The 24,126-nt window shown below is 35.7% G+C and overlaps 1 protein-coding gene across 1 annotated transcript in view; it reads right to left on the bottom strand.

The window, feature by feature from the left end:
• Positions 1-24,126, bottom strand: part of CFAP47 (cilia and flagella associated protein 47) — a 455,597-nt gene that overhangs the window by 150,208 nt on the left and 281,263 nt on the right. Inside the window, exons 42-48 of the mRNA XM_037824716.1 lie at positions 16,724-16,835; positions 15,779-16,005; positions 12,261-12,435; positions 6,224-6,420; positions 5,164-5,307; positions 4,386-4,559; positions 3,400-3,511 (exon numbers count right to left, since the gene is read on the bottom strand). Coding sequence (XP_037680644.1) covers positions 3,400-3,511; positions 4,386-4,559; positions 5,164-5,307; positions 6,224-6,420; positions 12,261-12,435; positions 15,779-16,005; positions 16,724-16,835 — 1,141 coding nt within the window. The remainder of the gene's footprint in view (positions 1-3,399; positions 3,512-4,385; positions 4,560-5,163; positions 5,308-6,223; positions 6,421-12,260; positions 12,436-15,778; positions 16,006-16,723; positions 16,836-24,126) is intronic.

Raw genomic sequence — 24,126 nt, forward strand, 5'->3', positions numbered from 1 at the left:
TGACCTCACACATGGTTTTTGTTTGCTTGTTTTTTTTTTTTAATTTTTCACCTTAAGATAATACTTAAGGTTCCATGATTTCAATTCTAGGTTGACTGATTTAATATTTTTCCATTTTTCTGAACTTTACTGGCATAAAATAATTTTGAAATCAAGACAGTACTGGGCTTTCCATCCCTAATCAGTAAACCTATTAGTCTTATTGCTTCCCTATCTCAGTTAATGGTGTCACCTTCCTTAGAGTTGTTTATCAGGAGTAAATCTGAATCTCCTTTCTCCCTCAACATTCCATATCCAGTTTTCATCAAATGCAGGTATGGCAAACACTGCAATGCTGCAAACACATCCCTTTTCAGGTATGAAGGACCTATTCCCACAGGTACTGTGAATGATGCTAGACAATGACCATCAGATTAGCCTTCTCTGGGCATTGCCTTGATGGAAAAAATGTTTTTGCCAAGGTCACACCTCCCTCTTCTACTACTAATAAGTATCCCACATTCAAAGACTGATCAACACAGCTGTAGAAAGGCCTGGTCTCTTTCTCCCAACTTGGGATAACTCCAAAAGGCCCTCTCAGCTTCAGAGTCCCAATGCCCCATAAGAAGTCTCTCAGCTCCCCAATGTTGGGATAAATATCTCTCTTCTCCATCATGCTTCCCAGTACCATGTTTAAACTTTAAGTAAATCAATGTGTACCTTGTACTAAGATGATTTATGGATATCTATTTCCACCACTAGATATGAATTCCAGGAAGGTGGGAGCCACATGATATTCATCTCTGTATCTGGTGGTAATATTCAAAATAATTAACAAACAGAGATTCAAGCTCTGATCAATCTAAAAGTGCACTTGATTAAGGTCCTGAAGTCCCCTCTTGCTCCATATGTTAACACTTTAGTTGCTGGTGGATTGTTGGATGGTCCTGGGGGCTGAGGGAGGTGTTGATGTGGCTAGATTGTTCAAAGATATACTGCGTTAGAGTATAAGCAATTTTGTATTTACCAACATGTATAGAAAAGGATCTATTACAATAATTTTAGCAAGCAGAGCACAATCAGCTGAATGTCAGCCTTGTTCATAACTCCCATGCTTATTGGGGCTTTCTAGATTATAGGCTCTTAGTAAATAACTGTTGCATACTTAAAAACATAATTGATCATCATCACGATCAATTTTAGAACATTTTCATAACTTCAAAAAATAAAAAATATAAAAATAAAAACCCAAAACATAATTGAAAATGAGCAGTTTCTTAGAAGATCATTCACACATGCACATGCACGCACACACACACAAACACACAAATATTGATACACATCCTTTGACCAGCAATAAAGGGAAAATTCTCGTATATGGGTGAAAATTTTATAGTCTAATATTTTAAGTGTTATTTCAGATTAGTTAAGAGCTGTTCAGAAACAATTACACTTACACTTTAAAAATATGCAGAAATCTTCCAATAGCAATATCAAGAAAAATGGAATTAGTCTTCCTTACAGGCTCATATTTTCTAGAGCATAATGGCAACATTAATTCAACTCTAATGGACTATCCTGGGTAGAGCTATCATGATCATGTCTTGCAAATGTTTTTCAAAATTATGAAGCCTCCAAAACCTCCTGTGTAGCCAGCAACATTTATCTAATCCATCCTCACTTATCAACAGCCCCTCAGTTGCCTTTAACACATCCAATTCCTTCTAAAGTCCTTCAAACCTGTATGTTAAAAAGAACTCACATCTGAAGAGTACAAATATGTGTTGAAATTTTACATTCTAACAAATGCTGACAAAAACAAACAAAAATGACTATACAAGAAAAGGCATACCAAATCTAAATATTTAATTCTTTGTAGGTCCATCTCAATAATTTTAAGAGTCTGATTCACAGACCAGGGGCTTTGGTTAAGATGGTCATAAACTTTCCTAATTGAACAAATGTTCCACAGTTCATGGTGCCTCTTATTTTCCAACCCATAAGTAGCAGAACTTGCTGCCTTCTACAGAACAAGAAACTGATATGTATTACGTTTTATCAAAAATTAATCATGCCAATTATGAATGACTTGTTGTCCTTTACAAAAGACTAGTTAAAATTCTAAAACAGCGAAACCCATCCACTAGTGGGTATTGCCATTTGATGGTTAAAATAAAAACTGAAATTTAAATTGATTTAAGTCAATATGTACATCTTCTGAATTGCAGGAAAAAATGGTCAAAGATGCTACTTTTTTTGGTTTGGAATAGGCTCACTAAAGCTCAAAACCTATCTATCACATGCAGAATTATCAATGGGCTTTGTAAAGCCCAAAGTCCAAAAAGTGATGGGACAATATCAGAATACGGGAACTATTGCTGTTGTGACGTTTGAGGTAAAGCATACAAGAAGCAGGGGTATGGGCAAGCAGGCTCTTCCTCTACTGTGTGTTCTATTACTGCGGTAATAACTGGATCATGGGCGTCCATCAGAGAGCAAACTTTATGCCAAGTTTGATATTAGAAATTTCCCTTCTGCTTGTTAATTGCATTGGCATTCAGTCTACTCTCTTTGCACTTTATTCTTTGTACTGGCTCTCTATACAGTCTATGGTAGGTCTAGACTCTTCCCTCCAATATTACTTGTTGAATAAAGTAAGCTGAGATGGTAGTACTTCCAGGGAACACAAGACTGCTACTAGGTGCATGCTTCCCCTACTTCTAAGTTGTATCCAGTTACCTACATTATAATCATTTCCTCAGTAGTGTCCAGCTATCAATGGGGCATTTAGTTCTTTCCCAAATAGGATAACTTAATGTTTTGATGCATCACAGCCACTTAGTTCCAGCTTTTATTCTTCTATCACTGCTCCTCCCCATCCCTTCAAAAGCATGGAGGAGCATCCCTAACCCCTTGCCAAGCAAGCAATTCTGTTCAGGGACCATAAGGGACCATCAGAACAATAAAGGAATGTTTTATTAGGCATAAAAGAAGCAAATTTCACACATACCAGAGACTTTAACCTATTTGTCATCTATCAATTGGGAACATTTAGATGTCTTTATAGTACCCAGTCCTGTAAACAGATATTCTCATAGAGTGCTGTTAGGATCATAAATTGGTACAACTACTTGGAAGTATTTATTACAATTTTAAATGTACATACCCCTAAATACATATTTCCACTTCCAGGAATTTATCCTACAAGTAAATGTGAATAAATGGTCAGGAAAGTATAGCACTAGACATAAAACGCATGCCTCAAAATTTTGATTTTTTAGAAAGTTAATGTTTATAATGCAAAACAGAATTTTCCTCTGTATCATTTATCAGAATGTGGAAATGTAAATGCATTTCTCTTTCTTCTTATATATTTCAGTCCTAGTGTGGTAGTTAATATTTTATGAATAGTTTTGATACCTTTGAATACACCACGTTTCCAAGGACACACATGTAGAACATATGGAGTTACATTATCAGGGTCTATGGTGACGTTTGGATTTCCCCAAACCATTGGGAGATCTGAAGATACCTAGAAAAGAGAATTCAAGAACAAAAATTATATAATGTCAACATTTTTATGAAAATACTGTAACAATCTAAAGCATATTAAAATGAAATTCAATTTAAATACTTCCATTAAAACTATGCACTTTTAGATGAAAAGCAAGCCAGAAAAATGCTATGTACAGTATGAAAAAATCTGATTAGAGACCCACGAAAAATGCAACAAAGAAAATGATTCTTACAGAAACATCAACATGTTTATTTACTGTTGCTACTTGTAGCAAAATCATTAATGCATAGGAAATTGCGAAATATTTTATAGATCGTGTACATCTTCATAACAATTTTATTTACAAAATAGGTGAAGCAATCCAATGATTACTTCATTAGTATTAATACAGCATATAAAGACATATATGCAGCATTTGCCCACAACCCTGGTCAAATTCAACTTTCTGCTTATTGAGTGGTTACATTCTGCCCTCACTGCCCAGGCAAACACTAACCTATTTTGTGTCTCTATAGATTTGGCTATTCTTGACATATCATAGAAATGAAATCATACAATTTGTGGTGCTCTGTGACTGGCTTCACTCACTTAGCATGTTTTCAAGGTTCATCCATGTTGTGGTATGTAACAGTGCATTGTTCCTTTTAGTTGAATTGATATTCAGTTGTATGATATACCATAATTCATAAGTTCACATGACAATATTTAAAGCTGCTTCTAAATTTCTTGAAAAAGCCTTTTATTACGTAAAGGCTTTTTCATAATACGAAATCCTCATATGACATTACTTCACGTGATCAAGTAAAATTAAATATTTTTGACATTTCTATAATTCAACAAAATTATAAAAACACTTCCATACTAAAATAAAAAATTAAAAAAAACTGACCTTATATGTTAAGGTAGTCTTTGTGTAATTGGGTATCATGATGGATTTATTAGCTATATTTCCCACTTCACAGTCTATAATGATGTGTTCTAATGCCAGAGGTTTTGTTCCAATCCCGTTTATTTCAAAGATGTGCTCCATACCATCTACTTCATTTTTTAGAAAAAGTTTTCCCTGTGACAAAGAAGCCAAATTTCAGCTCTACCAGAATCATAACTGGATGTCAAACACCTCCATTATCCTATTAATCTTGAGTCTGGTTAGTGAAATGAGCTAGCAAGGAGGTTCACCATTGCCTTTTCCAGTTCATGTAAAAGGACTCTGCTGAATTAATAAAGACAAACTTCTGGAAAACAGTTCTTTCCTTACTTTTTAATATCTCTAAATTGCAGAACTTATATAGGCATTCTCATACATGCCAATTATAGACATGTTTATATCCTTGGCAAAAAAATGTCTTCTAAGAAAATATTGTTTGATGTACCACATTCCTTAGCGACTAGAAACAAAAGGACTGATGATTTTACTTTGTTCTGTGTATTATATAAAAATAATCTGGATGTAAGTAGCATTGTGACTTTCAGATATTTTATCCCCCAAGTTATCTTTTATTAAAGTTTCAAGCAAAGATTGAGCACTAATTGTCAAATTCATGGAAAATATATTTTCTGAAAAAATAGCTTTATCTTCAATAAACATGGGTTAATATCATACATTGGTTTATCAACATAATTGGTTTATCAACTTAACAACTGGAAAATAATCAATGAATTCATACCATGATGTCACACTCCAAAATAGGTTTGAATGTAAGAGGATATAGCACAGTTTCACCTGCTCCAACATATAAAACAGAAGGTCCATAAAACCATTCTCCTTGTATAGTAACTTGAAGTTTCCATTCTTTCTTTGTTGTATTATTCTAAAGCATGAAAAAGAGGTAGAAAACAGAGAAAGTTAAATTAAACATTAATTCTTGTTACTTTTAATAAAGTTACAAATTGCATTTTCACTATGTTTCTTAAGAATCTCCATGTGAAAGTCAAATTTGTGAAGAAAGAGTATCAAAAAGTTGATCATAAGGCAAAATGATGACTGCATGTCCTTTCAGTGTCATATAGGAAAATTGTCTATGGATTATTTAGTAGCTAGAGGAATGCCACTTTGTTTGACTTACAAATTAATGTCTTTGTAATGGCAAATGATAAAATGATCTTGGAGTACACATTCTGCTGCTATTCAGAAATAATAAAAAGGTGTTCTAAAGGCATAGACTGCTCAGATAGTAAAGATTCCATATCTCATCAGAGCAACTTTTTGTGATTTGGGCTGACACTTAAATCCTTAATAAGTAAACAAAGAAATCAACAGCCGTTTCTCACTCTAAAAAATCCACAGTTTCTTGAAATTAACATTAGATTCTTCTATTCTGTATTGTCACTTTGGTTAGTAGTCAATCAAATTTCTATGCGCTTAAGATCCCAGCTTGAACAAATTTTAAGGTCAAAACAGAATTTGGAGCAGAGTGATCTGACAGTTTTTAAACTCTGCCTAGTGGAGCCAGGAAGGCACAAATTTTGAGTAGGAATTTGATGATAGGTTATAGAAGTTGGAGTTAATCTTTTATGCAAAGAGATGCAGCAGAAGTGATTAACTATGTAAGTAATGTGATACCATTTCTATTCAGGAAGAAAACTCTGGCATCAATATGGAGAAACAATTGGCAGCAAACAATACAATTAGACATCTGTAATAGCTGAAGACGAGAAGTTTGGAGAACCTTGAGACAGTAAACGGAAACGGAGAGAGTATATGAAAAATTAAAATTTTGCACTTACTATTGGAATATTCTGAGTAAGAGCTTCAAATGCTGGTGTTTTAAACTCAAATTTGGCCTCTGCATGTTCTTCATTCACAATGCCTTCAACACAATAGACACGGACATCATACTTTGATGTCAACAAAATTTTACAGGGGTAGCGTCCAGGTTTCAGAGGAACAAATCGTATAGGAAATGGAACAAACCCATATATAGCTATGAAAATTTTTTAAAAAAGAAAAAGCTTAATTAATTTTAATGGCACAAAATTCATTTTACTAAAGCAGCATTTAATGCTATTATGTTAGTTAGAATAGGTTAAGTTATACAGAGGCAGCACACCACTCCCAAATCTCCACTGCTTAATATACAGATTTATTTCTCAATCACAGTATATACCACACATAGGTCGGAGGAAGGTCCACTCCATAAAGTCATTCAGGGACCCAGGCTGCAAAAGATGCTACTGCCTTGTATGTGCACCACTGGCAACACCTCTCCTCCTTGGTTGATGAGGCAGGGGAAGAGGAATAGCTAGAAAGTTGCTTAGGAGCTTTTCAGTGTTCAATCTCAAAATGACACACATTAAGTTTCCCTGGCCAGAACCAGACACACGGCTCTATGTAACTGAAATGGGACTGAGAAATGAGGTTACACATGGAATATTTGGTAAGCATTACTGTCTACCATATTTCTATGATTGAGGGGTGGGCTGTCTCCATATCTATCACAATAATGTGCAAAGTGGCCACCATATAGAAATAAATTTATTTGTGGTTGGTAACCAAGGGAAGCTGAAAGCATTTACAATATTATAGTTATTCATTACAGATTAAAATGCACTGACAATGGGTCACATTTGAAATCCATATTGTGTCTAACCAAAGCTCCCATATTCTCAGACAGTCTAAGGATGGAACAAACAGTTACTCACAAAGGCTGTCAGGAATGTTGTTATTTTTATTCCACCTTATTGAAGAACGAATTCAACTTTAGGGGAAAAAAATCTTATCAAAAGGACTCCAGGCATATTTTATCATTTCTTGGTGATTGATTACTTTCATTCCAAGAGAGGTATTTGGGCTATGACAGCTTCATTACAGCAAATCAGGAGAGAGAACTAGGTGATCAAAATTTGTTGTCTTATTAACAGAAATTCAGAAAAAAACCTTCAAACCTTAGTTTCCTATGGCATGAAGGGACTGAAATGGAAATGTTTAGAATAGGTCATTTAAGTAAATAAAATTAAAATGTTTAGAATAGGAAATTAAAAAACCTCAACAGTAATTATTACTTTTATCATAGATAAAGAATTACTAAACATTGAATAGTAAACGATAAAATTGATAAGTACAAGTTCAAATATATCTTGTGTCAAATGCTTTATATTATGCATCATTTCCTTTTTCCTAAAAAGGTACATTTCCAAACGATTACTGAGTCTTAAAGTGAAAGCCAAGGACATTCTTAAGTGTGCATTTTTCAACTCATGAACTCTTCTTGAGCAAAGACCCTAAGGAACTTTGTGTGCCAGACCCTCTCCCTTACAAGTTAAAGAGAAATCCATAACCACAGTAGAATTCACGGAAATGATCGTTCTTTCTGAAGATATCTTGATAAAACAGTATCTAGTTCTTTTTCTTAAGCACCCTAAATAATTTAATTGATTCAAGCAATAAACATAACTAGGGGTATTAGCATATATTTATAAACCAGAAACCACTTCTAGGTTAAGGTATTCATCTGCAAATATCCATGTTCCCTTAGATGTAAAACAGCAGAAGTAGAAACCATTCTGATTCCTAGAAACTCGGAAGCTTTACTGTTCTCCTATTCCATTATTCTCTTTTCTCAAAGACTGTTCCAATTCTGCACAGAAGCAGGTGCCATTCAGGCCTTGTCAAGCCTTTCTGGTATTAAATCATCTCTGAAGGCCAATGACTTTATGGAAAACTGTGACCTTCTCTTTGAGAGTTTTCTCTGGCCACAGAGGCTAGAAGTGGCAGACAGTTAACACCCACAAGAGCAGTCCTCAAGCAATGACAGATAGAAATTGGTGGAAGAATAAACCAGCTTCTTTGTCCTTTGGTTAGACTAACTCTGAGGGGAATTCTCCACCCACTCCTAGAGATCCCCAGGGGGATTGAGTCCCAACTTCCCAGCTGGGTAACTACTCATTTATGTCCCCTCATTTGGCTTCTCTTCACTGTCTCCTCCCTTACAAATGCTTCCTGAGGTCACCTCTCAAACTGCTTGCTCTCCAGACCTGGTCTATGATCTGCTTTTAGTGACACACAAACCAAAACACATCCTCAGACCATAAAAAAGAGGTTCCTGTCCTGGACCTCATGCTTTCTAAAGCCTTACTGTGATCCCCTCTCTCTTTGCTCCTCCACATGTACAAGGAGTGCATAGACCAATGGAAAGGGCACACTGTAGCCCAACCCCATCTAATGTTCCGAACTCATGGGATGACATAATTCCCAGTCCATAATTCCTTAGCTTGTTTCCAGCGCTTGCAGATGACTCTTCACTAGGTCACTCCTCCTTTTGGTAGACTTCTATAATTGAGGGGTAGCTAAGAGGTGACTATTAGTGAGAAGGTGTGGACCAAGATTAAGCAAGCATGTAGATACTTGAATATGAGGCCCCTCACAATACATGTTAGAGTTGAAGGAGTCAAGAGAGTGGGTGGGCAACTGGCCAGCCCCTCCCCATCCTGTGCTGTTAAATTCTAGTGCAAAACTCTGAGGAGTCCAAAAATTCTAAATTCAAACTTAGCCTTCCAGGTTGGGAAAGAGTTATGCTTGCAAAAGTGGAATATCTGAATGTGTTCTATCTAAAAATTTGCTAGTTACAACTTTCAAATTTTAAACATATCATATGTGGACTTACTTTTGTACTTTTGAGTTGGGCATCACATATATTGGGGGCAATCTAGAACTGTCCCTTCCATCCCTACCCCACTCAGATTTATCCCACCTGGGGCTTTTTTGTTACAGTCCATCCTGGCAACTTCTACAGTTGCCAGGGTTCTGTAATTAAAGATACCAGAAGATATCTAATTTCACCAGATTATAGTCACTGAAAAAAATGGAGAAGTATAAAGAGAGAATCTCATAAATGAAAGAATACTACATTTTACATATGATTGACCATTGGAAGAAATCAGAGTGATCTATAATTTCTCAAATAATCCATAAAATGTACTATGCTCAGATCCTAGAAAATGTCATGGTTGGGACAAGTTAATACTGCTGTTTTTGTCAGCTACCATAACATAACAAACTACCCCAAGACTTAATGATTAAAAAATATCAATTTATTTGACTATGATTCTGTGGCCTAAGCTTATTTTATTCTTATGGGTACACAGGCATCTGCCTCACTAGTTACTCTGGTAAAATAAGTGATAGAGTCATTGTGTGCTAATAATGCTGATTACTGAGTTTCCTCCTTTAATAACAAAAATAGGAAATGTGGCCATAGATTTCATATAAAATTTATTTTCCTAAAGAATGACCCATTGTCTAAATCAAGCTACATGGCCAACCCAGGAATCAGTAAAAGAGGAGACACCACACAAAGACTTGTGTACAGAGACGTGTATAGGCTTATGCAATCCACATGGGGCTTTACTGTAGCAATCTACTATATCTTAACTACAAAGGAAAATACATGTGGAAAAACTGCTTGGTGAGTTGAAAGATGCAATGAATTGAGAGTTAAAAGCCTTCTTTGGTCTTGGTTTCTTTCCCATATTGTGTTACCTTCAGCAAACAACTTAAGGTTTTTTAGAACTCACATTCTTAATCTATTTAAATTGGGGAATGTGATTTGATTAATAATTTTTTTTATATTTTTTTTGGCTCGGGATGCTGTTTCTGAACAATATTTAAGGCAGAATCTCAATGTATAAGACAAACTAAGCTGGAGATTATCGGGCTGAATAAGGATGAGGAGCTAGGTGCTTCCATCCAAGTCCACACCACCCTAAAGACAAACCCAAAGGATTTTAGAAGAATTCTAGAGTTCTAAGGAATATAATTTAATTAACTGATCTTTTACGTTTCTTTCCATGATTGCATGATTGCATGAAAGCAATCAAACATGTGGAAGAGAACAAGTGAGGTAATAAATTGACCATTAACATCCATAGCTCAAATTTTAGATATATTATTGGCCAATTTAGTAGTCAGAAGTTCTTCATTCAGAAAATGAGATATCAAGATAATAAATGTATTTATTAATAATATATTCATTTCACAAATTAATACATAATAAATGTTCATTTTGTATATGTAAATATATGAAAAATGATTTTTGGCGATTTTTTTGGCCCATTGGATAATCACATTTCCATCTACTACTTCTTTAGCATGATAAGGGGATGAGAGAGGGAACAAAGCAAAGATATTTGCTTAAACATCTCTATCTATCTATCTATATCTATCTATCATCTATCTATACTAAGATATTCATAACAAAATAAGGAAGAACTACTCCTAACAAGTAATAAGCAAACATTGACAGAATTGAAGGGAGAAATAGAGAATTCTACCATAACATTTGGAAATTTCACTATACCACTTTCAACACTGAATAGAACATCTAGAGGGAAGATCAATAAGGAAACAGAGGAAATGAACAACACTATGAACCAACTAGATCTAACAAACACATATAGAACATTTCACCCAACAACAGCTGATACGCATTCTTTTCACATAAATACGGCTCATTCTCTAGAATAGACTTTATGTTAGGATGCAAGACAAGTCTCAATAAATTAATTTTTTTTAAAATCATACAAAGTAACTTCCCCAACCACAATGAAATGAAGACAGAAATCAATAACAGAAGGAAAACTGGAAAATTTACAAACATATGGAAATATAACAGCAAACTCTTAAATGACCAAATGGGTTACAGGATAAATCACAGGGGAATAAGAACATATTTATCAATGAATGAAAACAAAAACACAACATACCAAAACTTATGAGATGCAGGAAAGGCAATGCTCAGAGAGAAATTTATAACTATGAACAACTGTATTAAAAAAGAAGAAAGATCTCAAATCAATAACCTAACTTCCCATCATAAGGAAATAGAAAAAGAAGAACAAAGTAAACCCAAAGTTAGCAGAAGAAAAGTAATAATTAAGATTAGAGCAAAGATAAATGAATAAAGACTAGAAAAACAATTGAAAGAATCAACAAACTAAAGTTTGGTCCTTTGAAAAAATTAAATAGGCAAACCGTTAGCTAGACCAACAAAGAAAAGAGAAAAAAAGGTGTGAATGACTAAATCTAGAAATGAAAATGATGACACAACTACTGAACTTACAGAAATAAGAAGGATTTTAAAAGAATATTATGAACAACTGTACACCAAAATATTTGACAATCCACACGAGATAGAGAATTTCCTAGAAACACACAGATAAACTACACTGACTCAAGAAATAATTAGAAACCTTTAACAGAACTATAACAAGTATAGGACTATCTCCTTTTATTGTGCTTTGCTTTATTGTGCTTTGCAGATTCTGCATTTTTTACAAATTGACGGTTTGTGGCAACCCTGGGTAGAGTAAGTCTATTTCCCAACAGCATATGCTTGCTTTTTGTCTCTGTGTCACATTTTAATTAAAGTATATACATTGTCTTTTTAGACATAATGCTTTCGTATGCTTAATAGACTGCAGTATAGTATAAACATAACTTTTACATGCACTGGGAAATAAAAAAATTTGTGTGACTCGTTTGATTGTGATATTCGCTTTATTGCAATGGTCTGGAATTGAGACCACAATATCTCCGAGGTATGCCTGTACAGAGATTGAGTCAATAATCAAAACCTTCCACCAAAGAAAAGTGCAGGACATGACAGCTTCACTGGTGAATTCTACCAAACATTTAAAGAATTAAAAACAATCTTTCTCAAACTTCCAAAGAACACCTTGTGGGTAGAAACAATCTATTATTCATATTTTAAAACTGTGCAGTTCCTGAGACAGTACTAGACATAGCAGTTCACATGTTACTAATTACCTGTTTTATTTAAACGTTGAAGTCTTTTAGATTTAATCGATCTATCTTGGCTGTCTGAAATCTGAGGGACATAGATTTTCTTCGGGATATCAAAATGTTCCGGAAGGCTGATTTGTGTTGTGTATAAAATGGACTTAGGCTTCTTCAACTTTGAAACATTTAAGAGCAAATGAGACTGCAAATAAACAGAGAGTCAAATCGGAATTTTAATTTCTGAAACCAAAAGATAGCATTGTATATTTAGACTCCAGATTTGGGAGAAAAATTCACCAAGGGATTGAATTTGTTCATTTCTCTGGCCCCATTAGTATTTAATTGGTGAAAGATAACACTAACAGGTTTCACAGAACTGATGGAGTCATTTTTTTAAGACATGTTCAATGGTCCTTGGTTGGATACTTTCAGTGTTGAGGAATTCATTCTTGGGAGGAAATCATACCACTGGTGAACAGCTTTGAGAAAATGCTTCCTTCCATGAGTCGAAATCTGTCCTCATTAACCCATTATTTCCAGCTCTTATTAGCAGTACAGAGTGATTTCCCCCTCTTTTGCTAATGACAATTTTTTTAATATATAAAAAACAATTCGATCCCACTTCTTTACAGATCTCCCCAAACCATTTTTATCCAGGTTTGATAGTTTTAGTTCCTTCAATCATTACTCACATAATGTGGGTCACAACGACTCACTCCCTTGAATATGCTCCTATAGACACAATCTAGTTCAATAAGGTCCTTCACAAAATGTGTCACTGCAGATAAATCCAGCAGCCCTCCAGATTGTTAGTCAAGCAATGCAGAGCACAAAGGTGGGCAATCCCTTCCTTTGCTGGATGCTGGTCTACTGCTAACTACATACTACACCCCAGCAGCTTAGATCAAGCACTCTTGGAGCCAGACTGCCTGCATTTGTACCCTGTAAGCTTGGACTCTTTATTTAATCAGAGCCTCAAAGCCTCCATCTGTAAAATAAGGGTAATAATAGTAATGCTGCCTATACCTGCTGTGAATATTTAAAGTGGAAACAAATATGAGGGCCTTAGAGTATATTTTAAATAAATGATGGCCTTCATCGTCATCATCATTATGTAGTAAAAATGAATGTTAATGTCTTTAGTAATTACCTCATAATGTCAGTTCAATGGGTTTATCATCTACTAAAATCCCCAAGACATTTTTTCAAAAAGCCACATTTTCCACTAACTCTTATTTTGGAAATTAAAATCATATGAATGCAGAAATTTAAATTAACTCATTTGCATTAATAATTGTGTTGGTTTGGTTCATTTTTTTTACTCATTTTGAACACATTAGCTATTCACATCAGCAACTAGCATTTTTACCGAAACATTATCATCTGCCTTCTTTATTATCAAGTCATTCAAAATAATACGTATCAACGGGTACTTACTCCATGATTTGGAATGCACTTAAATTATACAAACATTAAAACCTTTCCTTTAGCCTTCAAAATCCTCAGCATGTGACTCATTTATGCTCCTTTAAAAAAACATCAAGTTTTAGGATTTCAAAAATTTTCCCCTCATTTTGCCCACCATATATAGCATGGTTTTTAAAACATAAACCTGAGGAAGTTGACAGACAATATAAGAGCTAACATCTGTAAGACTTGAGTCTTTCCAGTACCAATGAGTGTATCTTTAGAGATGATTTAGTAAGGACCAGCAAAGTACAAACTAAACAAACTAATTCTAAGTAGTGAATGGCCAGTAGTTCATGATCCTGACAAAAGTTCCTGTTACAGCTTCCTCCCCAGAAATATCAGGTACACTTAACATAATACAAAGTAGATACACTATATTGTTATAACCCACAAAATATTTCAAAAATTGAAATTGCATATGGTTCTATATAAAAAATTAGACACACATTCCTCCTTTTTTGGTAGAAAAGCAATTAAAATTGTTTGAAATACACTTAGTTGTAAGTTGATTTATTTCAGGGGTAATTTTATATTTTATTTATTACACAGGTATTTTCTGCTGTAACAGAGCATTCTCAACCTTCCTTTGTTCCCTTATACAATTTCATAGAGTAGACTAAGTGAACATATGATCTCAAGCCTGCATAGAGTAAGGAAAAGATCATTGGACAGGGAGGTAAAAACCTGGGTTAATTTCTATTCTGCCACAAACTGGTGGAGTGACCTGGGGCTACTATCCTAATATTTTTTGGTCTGGGTTTACAGACCTGTAAAAGTAGGAGGTTGGGCTACATGTCTCTGATTTGCTTTCTCCATTTAAAATTCAATAATGACTCTATCCTGATTTGGCCTGTAATCTCTGCTCCATCAATGAGGTCAACTTAGGTTGTTTTATGCCTGTGCATTCCATTTTCTGTAATACAGGTATAACCCTATCTTCTCTATATTTTTCCATGGTGTTATCAAAATAAATTTAAAAGTTCATGCAAAAGCATTTGGGGGAAGAAAACTATAAAATACCATGCAAGGACAGAATTTTTAAATTAACCAGTTTTACCATTTTGCTGCAAAAAAGTATTAATATTCTTGCATTTCTAGAGCAGATGATTGCTTGCACTTAAAAAGAACCCTTTATCACTAGATGTGTGTTCTAATTTGGTGTAGCAGATTTTATTAAATGGATACATTCAACCCTTCCCTAATTATTTTCTGCATTGAGAGAGTTTATGCCAAAACCAACAATGCATGATATTCACAGAATCAAAAGAAAATAATCAGGTGGAAAAAACTTTCCATTTTTATATTTAGAGAGACTACTTAAAACATTCCTGTTTTAAGAAAGCCAAGATTTGATCATGAATTATTATTATTATTATTTCAACCAACAAATTTAGAGAAATTGAGATGTATAGCTAAGTATTCTGCAAAGGTGGGAGGGAAACAAGGATAAGTAAACATCAAGAAGACCTTTTATTGTAGAAAAATCAGGCTATGACAGCAGTCATATAGGACATCAACCTATACAGTGAAGACTTCAGGTTAAAAGTGCCACTTGTTTATTCAGGCATGTGTTCCATTCAATTAATGACAGAGCACGTTATACACATGTTGTGGGGTAGACAAAAAATCACACCAGAAAAGTTCTTCTGGAATCTTGTGGTAAAGATCATTGTCTCTGGATCCACCCCAGAATCACCTGGTCAAACTTTTAAAACAGGCCCCTGCCCATTTCAGCCCCCTTCAAGAGATTCTAATTTAGTTGTTCCAGAGTGCGGCCTGGTCACTGGAATTTTTTTTTTAAAGTTCTCCAGGGGATTCTAATGTGCAGGCAAAATTGAGAGCTACAGTGAATTTTAACAATTATGTTGTAATGCATAAAATTATACAGTAGAATGCTTTAATTTTTTTATTTAATGAGGTAAAAAATAAAAAGCTGTCTTTCTGTGGAAAAAATAACAGCATTCAGGGCAAACCTATGATTATTTTAGGTAAAACTGTTGTTACTGATTAAGTAGTGAGAGTGCTGAATATTTTTAAGAGAGTATTTAAATGCATCCTCTGATTTCCACACCCACCTCGATCATGGTCAGCCCCAGGATGGCGATGGCCACGCGGACACTGCTGCTCTCCAGAGTGCCTGTGATCAACCTTCGCTGGTACTCGATTTTGGACATCTGTTGCTGTGCCGCAAAAGCCAAAGCCTTTTCCTTGGCTATATTAGTCAATGGCAATTTAAGCTCCACATCCAGGATTTGACGGAGGTTGCATTTCAAATACGTTACCGGGTCTTCCTTATTAATCACTATGGGAAGCAATAACATTGGCAATTGCCATGAAATTTACGTCCTTGAAGTGTTAACCAGGATGGACTTTGGAGGTTTTAAATACATTACTACAGTTTTGGCCTTCATTAAACAGGGTAAACCTAAAGGGGAGACATATTTCCAGTAATCCTAATTCAGTGATTCAAGAGTAAATCCCCAGGAATGGGAGGAAAGACATTTTACTGACATTGTCTAAGAAGAGTTCTAGTCAAACGGTTCTTTCAGTAGCATATCATCAATATGCTCAAAAACTGTAGTAAACATTGTGCTTTTTTTGCAAGATTAAAAGAAAGATGAAGTAGAAATAAAGGTAACAAGAGATGCTAAGTCAAGGACAGGCAAGAACTGCCATTTTCTTTAATGCTTAATTCTTTAAGGGTCAGTAATCAAGGAACAATATTCTTCTGAGAGTATAGTGGCTTCCAAATTATTTGAGAAATGGAAAGTTCAGCTGAGTAAATAATTTGTATGTCAAATTTAAATATTTTAAGCCTTTAAAAATGAATCACCATTGACTTTTTAATTGATAAAATGGTGTTCTGTTACACAGATGTTAATATAATAAAGTTAAAAGGGAGCCTGCCAAAATATAATTACATACTGGAAAAAGCTTGATATGAGGATGTTTATGTGACTATATGAGAAACAGTCCCATCCTTCAGCATTAAAAATGATGTAAAACATGGTATACTCTACTTTCTTCTGAAGAACTGCTGTAGTCAACTGGAGTTGAAGGCATCGCTGAAATGAAGCTGGATGGCAAGGGGATCAGGCCACTTCCTTCCAAAATGTATATGAATTCTCCAATCTAAAATACAACCATACAATAATGTTAAATTTTAAGAGCTCAGAAAAAATTGTGATGGATCTCTATAAAATAAAGTTATGGCTCGATATTAGAGGAAGAATTAAATAGTTTCCAGGGATGACTCAGCATCTGACAAGAATATCCATACATTGTGCATTTATAAGCACCACAGGTCTGAGTGAATGGAGAAAGGTAAGGCATAAATATAGCTCTACCAGGGTGTGGGGAAACTGCAGGTCTCCAGAACACAGAGGGGATTCAGAAGGGCCCAGGATGGCACTGGCAACAGTTAATCTTCATAGCTACAAATATTGTTGGGAGACAGCTAGCTAAATATGAGCAAACAGTCAAGGAATCAACATAAAAGACATTAAAAAAGAAAAACCTCTTCTCTCATTCTGTAACTTACTGTTGAAGGGTATTGACATCATTTCTGAGGTGTGTCTGAGTCACCAAGAGTACATTTTCAAATGTGGGTTTTCATAAAGGACATGTGACGGCATGAAACCTCTTTTAAGATGAATAAGAAGGTGAGAAGTCAGCAGGCTAAACAGAGAGTGAAGAAATACAAGTGGAAACACTGCAAGGACTTCAACTTGCTATAGGGAAGAATCCACTGAGGCAGGCAGACCTGGTTTTTATTCTGGCACTGCGATTTTTTAAATTTTAGAGATATTTACTGAAATGTTTATGGATAAAATTACATCATGATTTGTATTTGCTGCAAAATAATCATTAAATATATTTGGTCATGCATTGATTATTTTTGAAGCTGTGCAATGAGTGTATGGGGTGGTTTATTACAATTTTATCTCTATGATTTTTATATTTTATGTTTTCCATAATAAAAGTTTTAAAAAATCCTTGTATCTTAAGAAGGAAATAATAATAAGGATAATAAAGATCAAAAGACAACATACCTTAGGTACCTGGCACTTTAACAGTCACTTAAGAGATCCATTCCATATGGATCCATTATTGGAGAATGGTATTTCCTAAATGTTAATGTGCATACAAATCACTGAGGATCTTATTAAAAAGCAGATCTTTATTCAAACAGTTTGTGTGGGGCTAAGAGTGAAAGAATCAGTGAAAAGGAAGGCTGGCAAATTTAGATTTAGGCACAAAATGGAGAATCTTGCACCTGAATGGGCTTGTCACAGGTGACCAAGACTGCCTTAACTTCTGTGTAGATGGACTTAACTTCCCTTTAGCTTGATCAAACATTAGACATGTTTCTCCTGACACCAGGACATTGACCACCCTCTCACCCAGGCTCCTGTGTTAGCTAGACATTAGACAGGTGTCTAAATAGAGAGTTCCTTATCTCCCTCTTCCTCTCCCCTGGCCTTTACAAGGTCCAAGTTACCTAATCACAGCAAAAGAAAACATCCAGGATCTAACTACAAACTCAGTAAATCACTCACCCATCCCAGTGACCACTCCCCCTAACATCCTCCAGTACTTCTCCACCAACCCTCCCCTAGCTCTTAAAAACCCTGCTGCTTTTTGTTCCAATGGAGTTGAGTTCAGAATTGGATTCTGTTCTCTGTCCCTTACCATAGTAATCCCTGAAAAAAGTCATCCTTGCCTGTTTAACATTGTCTGGTGCAATTTTTTCTTTGATGCAGGCATGTGAACAACTACCATAAAACCAAAGGGAAGCAAATCTAGCTTTGAAATTGGATTTTAACTAGTATGAGGTGTCCCACAATCTTAAAACATAATTAGCTCCATGACTGAGAGATAATTCCACAGAAATGTTTTAGCAGGAAATATATTTAAATGATATAAAAATAAATTGATCCACACACATCCAAGATGCTGAACAAACTCCAAACAGTATAAACCCAAATAGACTCATGCCATGGCATATTACAGTCAAATTGTCAAATGCCAGAGATAAAGAGAAAATTCTGAAAGCTACAAGAGAGAAGTCACATTTCACATTCAAGAGAGCCTCAATAAAATTAAGTGCTGATTTTGCATCAGAAATCCTGGGAAACAAGATGTCAGTGGGATGACATATTTAAAGTGCTAAAGGCAAAAATGAAACCTGCCAACCAAGAACTCTACATCCAGCAAAGCTGCTCTCAAAACTGAGAGAGCAATTAAGACATTTCCAGATAAACCAAAGCTGAGGGAGTCTGTCACCACTAGGCAAGCCCTACAAAAGAGGCTAAAGAAAGTTCTGCAGGTAGGACAATAGAAAATGGACTGAAGTCACATGAAGAAATACAGATCTCTAGTAAGGGTAACAACAAGGGTAAATATAAAGGCCAATACTATTGTATTTTTGGTCTGTAACTCCACTTTATAGTTCCTACAGAGAATAAAAGACAAATGCATACAATGTAACAAGAAATCAGTGGTATGGGACTAATATTATTTAAACATGTAATTTGTGACAAGAGCTACATAAAGGTGTGGGAATGGAAGGGTACAGGAACATAGTTTGTGTATACTATTGAAGTTAAGTTGGAATCAAAGCAAACAAGACTTTTACAGATTTGGATGTTAAATTTAAGCCCCATGGTCAGTACAAAGAAAATTTCAAAGAATATGCAAGCTCAAAGAGACAGAAATCAGAACGCAGGTTGCCAGGGGCAGGGAAATGGGGGGTTAATGCAAAATGGATGCCGGGTTTCTGTTTGAAGAGATGGGAAAGCTTTAGTAATGGAAGGTGGTGACGGTAATGCAATATACTGAATGTGATTAATCCCAATGAATGGTACATTTAGGAGTGGTTGAGATGGGAAAGTTTATGTTCTATGTTATGTCCTCAAAATAAAAAAAAAAAAAAAAAAAAAAAGAGAACCAAGGAGACAATGACAATTACAAGCAATACACGATCCTGGAGCTATCTAAAAAGGGAGGAGAAAAGGCTCAAACGGACATTATTGGGATAGTTAATAAAATTGGAATATAGACTATAAGCTGTTTATCAATGTTAAATTTCTTGAACTTGATAACTGCTCTTAAGGCATATACATAAGTGAATATTCTTGTTCTTAGGAAATGTACCTGGCAGTATTAAGTGTTCAAGGAGCATGATGTGTACAACCTGCACTCAAGTATTCAGAAATGGATTGATAGATAGATAGATAGGCAGGAAGACAGAGAGACAGACAGACAGACAGATAGATAGATAGATAGATGAATTGATAGCTTGATGGACAGACCGAATGATATGGCAAATGTAGCAAAATGTTAAATTGGTAGATCTGTGTATCTGGTAGGGGTAGGAGTATATCAGAGTTCTCTATATATGGTTTGTATTATTTTTCTAACTGTTCTGTAAGTTTGAAAGTATTTCAAAATAAAAAGGTTAAAATTTAAAAAGACTATATAATAAAAATATACTTTAAAAATTATAAATATCTTTGATAACAAGTGAAACGGCAGAAATTAAAAGTTCAAATAGGAAATAATATAAGAATGAATAATTTCTTTTTGCCAGGTTTATTTATAGCTTCATAACCTCTCCCATTTAGATTTGCTTATAATATAACACATTTGGTGGTCTACTTTCATGTGATTATATTCCCTAGAATTTTATTAAAGATAGACAATTATCTTCAGGTAATGCTGAATTAAGGACCATGGACAGCTTTGAATATTTTAAATTACTTAACATTTAAATCCATACATTACTAGCATTAAATAGCACATTATACATAATTTTAATACTGTGCTTTTCCTAAGTAGTCATGTACCAAAGCTAACAATCTCAAACGATTTATTTTTCTTGGAGTGTGCATGTGTGTGCATATGTGCAGGTGTTGTTTGTGTGTGTTACTACAAGAATTGAGTGATCAATACTAATGATGGAAAATGTTCAATGAAAATTCTAATAGAAGACATTATCAGGTCAATAAAGTAGATGCTGGAGAAATCAAGTTATTAATTTTTTAGTTTTATTTGAATTTATTTGGCATCCTTATTTTTTACTTAAAAATCAGTTCTTTTCCCAAAATGTGGTATTCATAAGCAACTAGACTCAGTGAGGGTAGAGTTAACATAATAACCTCTCTTTTTTATAATGTATGCTGAATTGAGACCTGAACTTGAGCTTGTCTACTTGGTGTAAATGCATTAACAACTCCTACAGGAGTCGATTTAAAAGGAACAAATAGCTATTTGTTAGCATATTTTTCTTCAATTATAAATTATAAAGAGGCTGCTAACCATTGATTAAACAACTTTTATTAAAATAGATAGTAACTAAAACTCCATTTAATCCTGTTGAATTCCACCTTTTACAGATAGTATATTATTATTCCCCCAAAATAATTTTGTCTAACATGCTCATTTTCAATATATTTCTATTAATGAAAAGACAATACAATTGAGAATGATGCCTGTTTTCCCTGTGTCAGAAAATTATTCAAGCAAACCAGAATCTGTAGTTTCATTTAATTATTTCCCTCCACTTTTCTTGGAATAAAATAAGACCATTTAAGGAATGCAAATGTAATAAAGAACTGTTGTAAAGCAGAGAAACTCCTTAATTACAAGTCTCGAAGCTGTGACAAAGGAAAAGAAATTCTCTGACCCATAGCATACATTCGTCATTGTGAGCTATTCTAATAGTCACCTGTACAAGTTCCTTCCCGTTCTTAATTCCATATATTCCAGTCATCACGCTTAATTGGAATTATATCATATTTTTTGGAATTATTACAAAGGGCTGTCAGTTCTAAGAAACTCTCACAGAAGGTATTTTGTTGATTCTGTGTATCCAGTTAATTGCAATTCCCAAATAGGACAGTTGCATGCAATTTGCAAGAAGACCTGCTGTTTTAGTGACCCAGAAGGGAGGGATACAAACACAAATTGGCAGGAAAGTTCTAAGTCCAGCTCTGTCACTAATTAGCTGAGTAACCTTGGCCATGTCATGGATGCCCTCCAGATACAAATAACCTCAATCTTAAAAAGGGCATTGACCTAGATAGAAAACATCAACGTTGTCTTATAGATCTAAAATTCTACTTATACTCTCATCTTAGGCATAGATCTTGCCGGGTTTTGTCATTTATTTGTTTGAATTCGCTGGGCATAAATACATGAGTTTGATGGCTAGATATGCACATAATGGCCAAGATGAAATTTTAAAATATTGAACTCCATATACTGGAAAGAGGCCATTAATCATTCTAGATGATTATTTGACTTTTCCAAGATTATACGATGAAGCTGATAGAACAGAATCACTGATATTCTTTTAAAATAATAATTTCCACCAAATAATGAATAATAATTAAATCAGAGAGATGTCACTCAACGAGGATAAAAGGAAAAGTATAAAAAGATGTTTATGAGAGGCGGGGCAAGATGGCAGATTGGTGAGCTGTATATTTTAGTTACTCCTCCAGGAAAGTAGGTAGAAAGCCAGGAACTGCGTGGACTGGACAACACAGAGCAATCTGTCTTTGGGCTTACTTCATACAACACTCATGAAAACGTGGAACTGCGGAGATCAGCGAAATCTGTAAGTTTTTGCGGCCAGGGGACCCGCTCCCCTCCCTGCCAGGCTCAGTCCCATGGGAGGAGGGGCTGTCAGCTCCGGGAAGGAGAAGGGAGAACTGCAGTGGCAGCCCTTATCGGAAACTCATTCTACTGATCCAAACTCCAACCATAGATAGACTGAGACCAGACACCAGAGAATCTGAGAGCAGCCAGCCCAGCAGAGAGGAGACAGGCATAGAAAAAAAAAAAAACAACACGAAAAACTCCAAAATAAAAGCAGAGGATTTTTGGAGTTCTGGTGAACACAGAAAGGGGAAGGGCGGAGCTCAGGCCTTGAGGCGCATATGCAAATCCCGAAGAAAAGCTGATCTCTCTGCCCTGTGGACCTTTCCTTAATGGCCCTGGTTGCTTTGTCTCTTAGCATTTCAATAACCCATTAGATCTCTGAGGAGGGCTCTTTTTTTTTTCTTAATCCTTTTTTCTTTTTCTAAAACAATTACTCTAAGAAGCCCAATACAGAAAGCTTCAAAGACTTGCAATTTGTGCACGTCAAGTCAAGAGCAGAACTAAGAGAGCTCTGAGACAAAAGGCAATAATCCAGTGGCTGAGAAAATTCACTAAACACCACAACTTCCCAAGAAAAGGGGGGTGTCCCCTCACAGCCACCATCCTGGTGGACAGGAAACACTCCTGCCCATCGCCAGCCCCATAGCCCAGAGCTGCCCCAGACAACCCAGTGTGACAGAAGTGCTTCAAATAACAGGCACACACCACAAAACTGGGCGTGGACATTAGCCTTCCCTGCAACCTCAGCTGATTGTCCCAGAGTTGGGAAGGTGGAGCAGTGTGAATTAACAAAGCCCCATTCAGCCATCATTTCAGCAGACTGGGAGCCTCCCTACACAGCCCAGCAGCCCAGAACTGCCCTGGGGGGACGGCACTCACCTGTGACATAGCACAGTCATCCCTCAACAGAGGACCCAGGGTGCACAGCCTGGAAGAGGGGCCCACTTGCAAGTCTCAGGAGCCAAACGCCAGTACCAAGGACTTGTGGGTCAGTGGCAGAGACAAACTGTGGCAGGACTGAACTGAAGGATTAGACTATTGCAGCAGCTTTAAAACTCTAGGATCACCAGGGAGATTTAATTGTTAGGGCCATTCCCCCCTCCCCGACTGCCCAGAAACACGCCCCACATACAGGGCAGGCAACACCAACTACACACGCAAGCTTGGTACACCAATTGGACCCCACAAGACTCACTCCCCCACTCACCAAAAAGGCTAAGCAGGGGAGAACTGGCTTGTGGAGGACAGGTGGCTCGTGGACGCCACCTGCTGGTTAGCTAGAGAAAGTGTACTCCACGAAGCTGTAGATCTGATAAATTAGAGATAAGGACTTCAATAGGTCTACAAACCCTAAAAGAACCCTATCAAGTTCAGCAAATGCCACGAGGCCAAAAACAACAGAAAATTATAAAGCATATGAAAAAACCAGACGATATGGATAACCCAAGCCCAAGCACCCAAATCAAAAGACCAGAAAAGAGACAGCACCTAGAGCAGCTACTCAAAGAACTAAAGATGAACAATGAGACCATAGTACGGGATATAAAGGAAATCAAGAAGACTCTAGAAGAGCATAAAGAAGACATTGCAAGATTAATTAAAAAATGGATGATCTTACGGAAATTAAAGAAACTGCTGACCAAATTAAAAAGATTCTGGACACTCATAGTACAAGACTAGAGGAAGTTGAACAACGAATCAGTGACCTGGAAGATGACAGAATGGAAAATGAAAGCATAAAAGAAAGAATGGGGAA

This window comes from Choloepus didactylus (genome assembly GCF_015220235.1).
Source record: "Choloepus didactylus isolate mChoDid1 chromosome Y unlocalized genomic scaffold, mChoDid1.pri SUPER_Y_unloc1, whole genome shotgun sequence".
NCBI lineage: Eukaryota > Metazoa > Chordata > Mammalia > Pilosa > Megalonychidae > Choloepus > Choloepus didactylus.